This window comes from Apostichopus japonicus, chromosome 5 (assembly GCF_037975245.1).
Source record: "Apostichopus japonicus isolate 1M-3 chromosome 5, ASM3797524v1, whole genome shotgun sequence".
Taxonomy (NCBI): domain Eukaryota; kingdom Metazoa; phylum Echinodermata; class Holothuroidea; order Aspidochirotida; family Stichopodidae; genus Apostichopus; species Apostichopus japonicus.
In genome coordinates this window covers 11,026,051-11,037,083 of record NC_092565.1, presented here as the reverse complement: position 1 = coordinate 11,037,083, position 11,033 = coordinate 11,026,051, and the positions used below count along the sequence as shown (strand labels likewise).

Sequence of the window (11,033 nt, the reverse complement as noted above, 5' to 3'; positions counted from 1 at the left end):
CACCATAGCTTGATACTATGTGCATCTCACACACTTTGGGTCGAGATGTGGTTAGAAATGAGTCAGGTGTGGTATAAAATCTCAGTCTATTACCTTTCCTCGAAAAAACTACATGAGACAACATTCAACGTTCTTGGTGGTGTGTGCAAAGCGGTGGAGGCGGGAGGGAGGGAATGTGCCCACTTTCCATCATCAGTCGGAGGGATATGGTTAGGTCAAGGGAGCTTTTACATTTAACTGGGACAGAATTAGACCACTCCTCCGGGGAACACTCCCTTTTTCAACTCCACACAAAGAATATTTGTCAGCAGAATCTTGCATTTAGACAGAATTTAGTCTAAATATGCCCAGAATGCACACTTCTTGGGTGCCTGCTGACTATACTGCAATTGAATAGTCACAAAGCATTCGTATGGTGAAGCAGAGGGGTGCATGGGTGGGGTGATAGGTTTGCATAATCATCTCAAAAACAATAAAGAGAAACAAAGAGATTGTAACTTTCAAAGCCCCTTTTCTCACTAAATGAACATATCAATCACTGTAGACAAATTAGATATCACATATAATGTGAGTAACAAAAACACAGTATTTTTAAACAAACTGTTGGTTTAAATATTACATAAAGACCAATACATATCCTCCATGCATAATAATATTAATAATATTGACAAGAATATTGCAAATGATTCGAAACAAATTTACCAAAGGGAACAAAAAAACCTGTACAAAAATATGTCTTTATGTAACAAAGGTTAAGAAATAGATATTTACAGCCAAAAATCAAGCCATAATCACAAAACTGTGGGGTTAATACTTGCTTAGTTGATTTTAAATGCTAAATAGGCATAATTAGTTCATAAAAGATAAACACATACCAAACATATCGATTTTAGATTTTAATACTAACTGTTTCATTGTTGTAATGAAACTGCAAAAAGCCCTTAACCATTAACTGAAGAAATTGGTTGATAAAATTCCAAAGGTTGGAATCATGATATGAATATTCAATAGGACTAAATAAATTATAAATAAATTTGCTATCATTATGCAGCAAATTTTTTTTAGACTACTTAAGACACCAAGAATCAGAGCCATTTGAAAATACATTTACTGTACTGTTCTTTAATGCCATGCTTCAAAGCACTCGTACTGACAGTATGAATATCCTGTTGCTATCTGAGAAATGGTTACGAACTGTTCCTACTGTCAGTACTAGTGCTTTGCAGCATGATATGCGAGGCCAGTATACAGTGGTATTACCATTGGCAATTTGTCCCGACTGGCTGTATACTCTTTTATGAATTCATGAGAATATTCAACTTACTTGCACTACTCGCATATTCATAGTTTGAATAAACATTAGCTACGATGAATAAACATTGCATACTATGAATAAACATTGCATACTATGAATAAACATTAGCTACGATCTATTTCCATAACAGGAACCAATACACCATTGCTTGGCACCGTTTGATTTTTCTTAGGTACACTATGCAATATGTTGAATGTCAAGGTGAAATCATTAGATTAAATTTTGGCTATGTCATATTGGTGGTATTTAGTACTCGCTATAAAAGAGACAGTTCTGAGGATGAAATGTCCTTCAAATATAATGACTGTCCCTCATATTTTAGTACCTGAACGTAAAAAGTACTCGCTTTTTGGCAACACAGACAAAATTATTTGAAGTTTTGAATATTCCTTTTCAAGTATCAAGGAGGAAACAGGTTACACTGAAGACCAAACACAACTAAATCTAAAACAGAGGACAGATAGCATGAAAAGATGTCTGAAATATTTGATTTGACTCATTTTAGTCCAAAAAAGGCTCACCAAAAGGAACGCCAGGGAGAGGTACATACCCTTCAATTCTTTACAACTGCCTTGGTTGCTAGGGCAACATGTATGTTACTTTATAACATAAATGGGAATAGCATAACAGCTGAAAAAAATGAAGCAACCCCAAAATAACTCTATGACAGACTAACAAACACAGCTTTAACTTAAGTGAAAAATAGCAGTTTAAGATAGACTATCTTTCCCCAATATCAACCGGTTCAATTCCTTCTTATTATAATATTATAGCATACAATTTTACATTTATACTGTCCCATTTGGATCACTTATACAATTAATAAACAAATTAAATAATACCTATAATTTGATAATGCTCTGTTAAAGAGATCACTAATAGTTCCTTAAACAAGTCTTCCACATAGTTCCCTTCTGATAGTAAAACACAGCATGATTTTTATTATTTTTTTTGCCCTTTCTTGAAAGCAACCTTTCATATTTCATCACCAGATCCCTGCAAAAATTTACCAAACCCACCGAGTATTACACACAGTAAGATTACAACAGTTATAACTAAAGAAATTACTTTTCAGATTTCTCTTTTACCATTGAGAGAAATTTAATAAGGGAGTAATTCATTTAATTAATTAGATTCTTGTTCTTTTATGTTTGTCAGCCAAACATTGTTTCCTTTTAACGCTGACGACATACTAATAACAAATTGGAATTTTGTACTCTTTCATTTCCATATAAATTGGAACTACATTTGACTGGGTATGTTAATATTCACCACAACAAATTTTGTAGTACCAATTTCTTCAACGATTTTCTATAATCAGTGCAAACAGGTGCTACAATTTTTCTAACAAGATTTTTCTAAGACAGTAAGAAATGTTTTGTAATCATTTGTGGATAATCAAACAGTATAAACTTAATGATTTAATGTATGAGTATCAAGTACCAGGATTAGGTGGACAAGACTACACTGATAAGCAGTAGTACTGCTTAGCTCAAGGCACCTTGCAATACCACACAGCTATATTTTTATATAGAAAGCACATATAGCTGTATAAATAACTAGCTGCACCACAAGCTAGCTGGACAGATGTCTATCTTTAGAAGTATGTAGCTGCAAATACTAAGCTATGTCACCAGCTAGCTGCATAGTTATTTAAGTGTAGTAGCATAAAGCTGTAGAAATAACTAGCAGCACCATTAGCTAGCTGCACAGATGTCTACCTTTACCAGTGTGTAGCTACAAAATAGTTGGCTATACCACCAGCTATCTGTATAGTTATTTAAGTATACAAATGGCTGTATCTAAATGTACAGCTGGTTAGCTGGCTATTCAACAGCTGCACAAGGAGCTATACTACACTATAATCTAGTTGTTTGTTAGCTAGTTACAGCACTATCTACCTGAAGGTGTACCAATCCATGGTGATGGTTAATACACTACCTACCTACCTACCTACCTACCTACCTTACAAAGCTTCTAGGAAATATAATTAAACAGCAAATAAAGAAACTAAACAGGTGGGTAGCTTTTCATCTATAGCACCTGCTGGCACCAAATGGTGGTGGGGTTAGGAAAAGGAAAAATAAACAATATGGTAAGCCAATAGACATGAAAGCTTTAACGATACTGGAGGAATGTACAAATAATGATTGGCCAGTCAGTTTGAAACTACAATAACCTCTCTCTATCTCTGATATTCATAGTAGTTCATCCAACAAGCCAGATGGAAGAGTAAACTTAATAGAACAAAAAAATATTTTACTGAAAGATTTTGATTAATTTTACACAAAAAAAAATAGATATAGCATCAACATACAGAAAGAGAAAAAAATCATATAATAATGGTGATGTGGATTAAATGTAGATTATTACAGCAGGGAACATCAATATTAAGCTGAAGGTTATAATATTATCAACTATGTAGCTATTAGCTAAGCAGGGGGGGGGGGGGTGGGGACCATAGAGGTACAATGTTGTTGCAGATGTCATTCGGGCAAGACGTGTATGACATAACATTGCCCAACTGCAGGAGACTCACCCAGAAAGATATCGACAACTGTTCTACTGCAAGAATCATAAATTCCAGCTAAATACCACGGAAAAAAAAAAAAAAATATTGCTTTCAGTGACATTAAAGGCATCCAGACTTACTATGTGTTAACATAGACAAAGGTAAAAAACTGATCCTCTATATGGAAATGAGATTTTTGACCTTAAAACAATGAGTGCAATTACTTACTTGGAAATCATATTTCTAATTAGGCCACTCATTTCATAGACAAATTTTTGTGAATGAATATTAAATTTGAAACAAACGTGAATTTTTAGATCTGCACAAAGATCCGTACTGACATGACATAATCATGACAGGACATGAAATTATAAAAGAAAGCTGAGCAGATAAGAAGACCACAAGATTTCAAAACATTTTTTTCTTTACTTATTTTTTTTTCTAAGAAAACTTCAAATTCCAGCTGCGGTTCTTTAATATTTAATAATAAAAAAAAAGAAGAAGAGGAAAATCATTAAAAAAATTAAGCACCAGGTGAATCTTTACAATTACAAATTACCCTCAGTGACAAAAATGTCACACATTTTCAATTTCCAGGCACCAATTTTCCCCCACTGAAAACCATCACAGTTTTTAGCCTAAGGAAACTCCAGCTATATTATCTAGTTTACTAAAATCATTTAACTTTTGAAGAATGTCTAGAGTAAGCAGAATCAATTTTTTATCTGTTTGAATTCTGCTTGACTGATTTGTATAGTCATTGGTTACCTTCAAAGTCTCCTTCCTTCATTCCAGTCTCTAATACTCTTCCACAAGAGTAAGGGAGAGGAGTGGGAGGGGTTAGGAGGGTCTATTCTTCCTTCGAAGGAAGCAAAAGGAAGAGTATCTTTCCCAGGAAATTCCAGTATGACCAGGTAAGAAAAAGCTCAGCAAATTCAGCATCCTCCTTAGCAACATGGTAAATATGGGCGGGGGGTGGGGGTGGGGGGGACACAGTTGGCCCTATAATACCCCATCTACTCCATCAATCATCTCTGTCCTCCTCTTCATTGTTAAGGTTTTGGGCTGGTATCATCCGAGTTCTTTCTCTCCAAGGAACTTCTTCTTTTGTGAGGATTCCCTTTCTTAGGCAGAGGGGGTGGTTCCTGACAAGCAATTAAAAAGAGGAGTCCATTGAACATCTTGAAACTTTAAATAGCCACATAACTTTCAAAAATGTTTAATCCAACTCCTTTATAGAACTCAAATAATTCCAATCCTTTAAAAAAATTAATAGAATTTAAATTCAGGGAATTAATTGCTTTTACTTATTTTTTTTCCTTATTCAGAGCTCTCTTATTCCTGGCAAGACAGATGCATTCAATGCCCCAGAATTCTTCTCCTTTTTTTTGAGGGGGGGGGGGGAGGGGGGCATCAAATTGGTGGGATACTTACATCATCTTGATTGATCCTTAAGATGGGGTACCCAGCTGGTTTAGGGGGCGGAACTGGATCTAGGTCAGGGCTTCCAGCATCACCCTGAGGAACGGCCATTTCCAGATTTGACTGCTTCGGGGGCAGCTTGGGGGGTATATCCGGGTCAAGGTCCGTTGGAGTGGAAGTCGCTGAAGAGGAAGACGATGGAGGGGTTGAGGTGGAGGCAGCTGCAATGACAAAAACATCATAATATTAAAAAACATGCAAAAGTATCTTGATTTAATGTTTGAAACATCTTTTCTAATTTATCTTAAATACCTCCTTACTTGTCCTGAACTATCCATTATCTATGTGAATATTTAATCTTATCCATACCGAGCAGATCTATGTGATATTCAATCTATCCATACCGAGCAGATTAAACGATACTATTTTACACTTAGGATCCATTTCACCATTTATATGAAATGATAAGCTAACATAGGCACGGGTGGGAGGGGGGTGGGAGAGGGGAGGGGAGGTGATTGAAAGGTACAAGATTGAAAGGGGTAAAGGAAAGAGTGAAAGATGGGAGGGGGGAACAATAGGGGGAAGCATCTTTGTGACTTTCTAAGTCCAAATCTCAATGGCTCATATTCTAAAATGTCTCATACAAGAAACACTTTCTTCAAGAAAAAGAATAAAGAATACAGCCAAAAATATAATCATAAAAAACAATCCAATCTACTAACTCATTCCCTGTAAGGTCAGAGCCCTCATCGGTCGCTGCATATTAATCGGAGAGTGATTGGCTTTCTTAATGTCCTTCCTTAATGGCCTTGCACTTGATAGCTGTAGTTGTTGGAAATAAAAAACAAAACAAAAATCACAGGGGTTTACAAGTCATCAGAGACGATTTTACTTTATAATTTGATTTGATTTTAAATGATAAGGGCGGAAGCAACAGCACTGGAAAAAAAATAATTGTAAAGCAAATCATAAACAATGAGAAATTGCACCAATAAAATTACCCATAAACTGAGAAGAGTGAGTAAAAATGATGAAACAGAAAATATCCCGACCGAAGCGTAACTGAAATGGGGTGAGTTTTGCATTATAGCTGTAATCTCCTTTATAGAGTGTAACATAAAAATCTATTTTGCATTTTAATATTACCCTTTAATGGGAATACAATCTCTTTTTTTTTGGTCTTTTTAAAATTAGTTCAAACTTTGATAAAAGAAACCAATCAACTTTTTTCATCAAAGCATTTCTTTTTTTTTTTTTTTTTTCAATTTTATATTATTATATTAATTTTTAATTTTATATTTGTATAATTATTATCATTATTCATTTCTTATAGTTAATTTTTTTTATTTGTTTTGGGATTTGCTTGAATTTTCATACAAAAGCTGAAACTTAAAAACTGGAGATTATAAAAAATTTATACAGAAAAATATTTGATGAAAAAACGAATACAAAACACAAACCAAGAAAAGTTAATAGCATACATGGATTATTCCAAACATCTCAACAGCCATCTCTTTCTTCTCTGTTCACTCGTTTTGTTTTCTTCTTTTTTTTTGAAAGGAGGATTGGGCAGAGAAGGTCGGAGTCAATTTGAAACAGAATTTCTATAAAGATGTCGTTTTGTATATAGTCGAAACAAAGGCTTTTTTTATTGCAGCTGAACAATTTCTGGGGGTACTGCAGTGCAGGTATAGAGGTGAGAGTGTTAAAAGAAACAAATATATATATATATATATGTATATATTGTTTTTAAGCTGATGTAGCTGAACAGAAAGGAGGACAAACAAATTTCTGAGAGAAGCAGAAATTTGTTATGAGTAAATAATAATTATTAACATGCCAGAGTTCTACTCTACTGCATTACAGCTGATTGTCTCGGGGAGGACTTACACTAGTGGTCGTGGTGTTGCGTCGCTTTTTCTTTTTTTCCTTTGGAGAAAATATTGACAGCTAAAACACATCTTTAAATCTCAAAATTTCTTCAAAACTTCAATTGAAAAGCAGTGCCTAAGAAAAAATATTGCCTTGTTAAGAGCAACATCAAAAAGAGGGTACAATTTTTTTTTCCAAGTGATGCTGTGTTCGAACTATTTTTAAAGATTGCAAGAATTCGTTCACATTATCTTCTCAATTCTTTAAACCATTTTTAATAATGGAATAGTGACAGATGTGGAGATTATTTTCAGTGGATTTGAAGAGTGTGTTTATATGCATTCTTTGAAGAAGAAAAAACCTTAATAAAAATTCACAAATTTCTTGTTGCATTTTAAAGTTTGATATTTTGAAATTTTGCAGTGACTAGGAAAGTCACAGAGACTTTCCACTTCAATCGATAACGGACATCTTGTTTTGGCTCTTGTGCAGAATTTTTACAGACCTTTAATAAAAACAAAATTTTGACATTCAGCTTTTTCTTGTAAAAGTAGAAGATGACATGTCAACTGCTCTAGCTTTAAACTTTGAATAACTGTTTCAGAACTTTCTTAGTTTACAACTTTACTATTCTTGTCAAACAGAAGGTAATTCTATTAGTCAAGAAATTCTTTCCAAGTTGCCTGTACTAAATGAATCATCAATCAACATGCACTGGGTTGTTAGGAAAAAATGCCCACAACTGTGTCAATTTATAAACAGGTAGGTGGTGGGGGAAGGGGCTCTTGTTTCTTGTGTACAGGGGAAGGGAGGGCCATTGTGTTTCTTTATGTACAAGTGGTTTGTGGGGGAAGGAGGGGAACTAGTACCAAAAGTGTAGAGAAACATACAGGGAAGCTCAATCATGAAGAACAAAGGGTAAGGCTAGAGAGATAGTGTCTTTACTATTCCTAAAAAGAAACCTGCCCCAGATATCATGGATAGTCATTGGTATTAACCTTATAATAAGTCTGTTAGTAGTCCCAACCAACCCTGTGGATAGCGGGCTTGTGAGTAAAACTCTGGAAGTTAAGTTTACCTCAGCCACTAGGAAGGGACCATGCCCTGTTAATTATGGCTAGTTAGTCCTGAATTGTATAGCCAGGGGGGGGGGGGGGGCAGCCAATCTGCCAGTGAAGTCAGTTTTCCCCTTCCTCTGGCTGGCTCTAGTTCATTTTTAATTTAATCTGAATTTAATCTGAAAAATGATTTGTTTGTCTACTTTAAGCCTTATACTAGTCTGCTTTTTATTTTCTTGCTGACCTGCAGCAGCTGCAGCTCAAACAGGTTTGTCTCCACCCCCCCACCACCACCCCACCAGCCCCCCCCCCCCCCTCCTGTCACTAGTTCTAATAGGTGCTTACAGAGCTAAACAGAATGGCATAAAATCAATAAACTAGAATCTATTTGTCTGAACTCCTATCTGTAGCAGTAGCCTTAAGCCTTAAACGAAACATTTCAGATCAAGTACCACATTGTTTTGTATTGATAATTAAAAGCAATTTTTTTTAAGGCTGCTAGAAAATCACAGTTTCCAATGCTTTTAAGCAAGTGAGAATCCAGAACTTTTCAAGACTGAAACATGTCTTACATTCAACTATGAAGCCTATACATTGATGATGACCTAATGTTGGGATACCTTAAGTTAAGCCTTACCATTGTAAAATTTATACTATAACCCCACTATCAATAAAAAAATTTTTTAGCTATTAACCCCCCTCCCCCCCCCCCAAACATGACATGACAACCATTTCTATGGTATTTATATTATCAAGTTGTCTTCTGTGGTACAAATCTTTTTCTTGTGGACAAGGCATTGAAACATGTTACTTTTAGGTTAATCCTGGGAAGGGAACCTAAAGTTTACTCTGTGACTCAAACATCTATTAGAACTTCATGTATGAAGAAAACAAAACAAAACCACATCAAGCAGATGGACCATCACACGTGCTATAAACTTTCTGGATTTATTGTTCTCCGTACTGTAGGAGAAAGGAGGGGAGGGGAAAATGACAAGGCTGGCAATGACAAGGTTGGCAATGAAGAATAAAGACAATGGATGTTTACCTTTTCATCGAGAATGATTGGTTTATGGCTTTCCTTGGCTGGAGTACTGTTGGTGATACTAGATACATCCTCATTGGACATATCTTTACTGTTTCGATGAGCCTTGTTGCTGGGAGTCTTTACAGGACTGCCTGCTGCTTTCTCCTTTAATTGACTACCGGAAGAGCGACTGGACAAGCTAGGCCTGTGGAAAGGCGAGATAAAACAGCAGTTTGATAAACAACATTATATTTAGCTGTTTACTGGTCAGTGTTAACCCTTTGTCAGCTTTCCATTTCCAAGTTCACTTAATGTTTCCTTTAAAGAAAAGAATTACATTTTTTTTTTTTAAACTATATATTTTGCCCTGAATCTGCTGGTACTTTACTCTTTATCTGAAACCATAACATCACCTTAAGCACAGAACACTTTGAAATTGGAAAAATGAACATGTAATTAATTTGTGATTGTACAAGTTTTTCTGTTTTAATCTAGGTAATATAGGGGTTGCCCAATGATTGTCATCATAGAGACCTGCAAGTAAAACGGAGAGGTATCCCATTATGAATTATAGGAAGCTGGAATTAGATGCAAAACACAGTTTTGACATGTGTTAAATGAATATTCATGACACACCACAGATAATATGTATCGTTTATTGAAATACTGTTTCGGGTCAACTTTGCAGATCAATTCTATTTAGAGGTCCATCAGTATTTACCTAAAAATACTCTACAAAATCAGAAAATGTACATTCATATATAACCGCAATAATAACTCTCATAATACTGCCATCCCAAGAGCATTTTACTGCAGTGAGATGTGAAATTGTCTAATTTTAAATCCTCCGCAACATCTTGGATAGATTTGCAGGGTCAAAAAAACTTGTGAAAAATACTTAAAATTGCAGCCATTTTTTAGCATGATAAAGTTGTACCTTGTTATACCAATCATGTCTTAAAAGTTAAGCATTGATTGAGAAGGAAGAGATGTGTAAAAGCATCCATACTACTGTGAAGCTCTAGTCTAGACCTACACATCTAGGCTAAGAAATGACGTCCATCTCTTCAGTACAAAACGTGTAGTTGAGAACGGAAACATGGATCTATCAGCCATCTCCCAGCCGATGAAGTTAAACCATTTATGTTAAATGTTAAAGCAACCTACTTTTAACAGAGATGTAAGAATGGAAAGAAGTTGATGACGCTACTTGCAACTCTTTTTCGAATATTGATGTTTTCTAAAGTTTCAAAAGTGTAATTTATTTTAGAATGATCAAAAAAAAAAATTAACTGCTTGATATTTCTTTCTTGCTAACCCTCACCCTTCATTGCAATGAATTTTTGAGAAGTGACAAAATGGAAGCTGAAATGTTTCTCAGTGACTTACTTACCCAAAAATATTTAGAGGTATTTCTATAACCTTACCACAAAATTATCACCAAATGATACAAAAATTAATAAAGCAGCATACATCAAAATTTAAGTTTATCAATAGCAAACAAAGAAATCAAAACTATCATCAGTAAAGATAGCATACCGTATCAAACTAGCATGATAACAAAATAAGGATTGCTACCAAATAAGGAGAGGGTAGCTCAGTTGCATTTATATTAACTATAGCTCACTCTGTTGGTTTGAATCCCACATTTTAATCAAAAATATCTTTGGTCCATTAAAAAAAATTTGTAATCCAAGGATGATTAAACTTGCAAAATTAGTATTAAAAAAATTGAATTGCATGAAAGCATTTCACTGTGCAGGGGACTGCAAAAATACAAAAAGTTAGCAATGTACTACCCCTTTTTATTTTCACATATTATTG

General features: G+C 34.8%; 1 protein-coding gene across 6 annotated transcripts in view; it reads right to left on the bottom strand.

Moving 5' to 3' along the window:
- Positions 1 to 491: 491 nt before the first annotated feature.
- Positions 492 to 11,033, bottom strand: part of LOC139967631 (dedicator of cytokinesis protein 1-like) — a 72,197-nt gene continuing 61,655 nt past the window's right edge. For 5 of the 6 annotated variants that reach the window (XM_071971601.1, XM_071971604.1, XM_071971602.1 and 2 more), the window contains 5 exons: positions 9,231 to 9,414; positions 7,143 to 7,181; positions 5,975 to 6,074; positions 5,262 to 5,470; positions 492 to 4,972 (listed from right to left, as the gene is read on the bottom strand). In XM_071971601.1, the coding sequence (XP_071827702.1) occupies positions 4,880 to 4,972; positions 5,262 to 5,470; positions 5,975 to 6,074; positions 7,143 to 7,181; positions 9,231 to 9,414 (625 nt within the window). In that variant the 3' untranslated portion in view covers positions 492 to 4,879. The remainder of the gene's footprint in view (positions 4,973 to 5,261; positions 5,471 to 5,974; positions 6,075 to 7,142; positions 7,182 to 9,230; positions 9,415 to 11,033) is intronic. The other variant, XM_071971603.1, reaches the window with a different exon arrangement.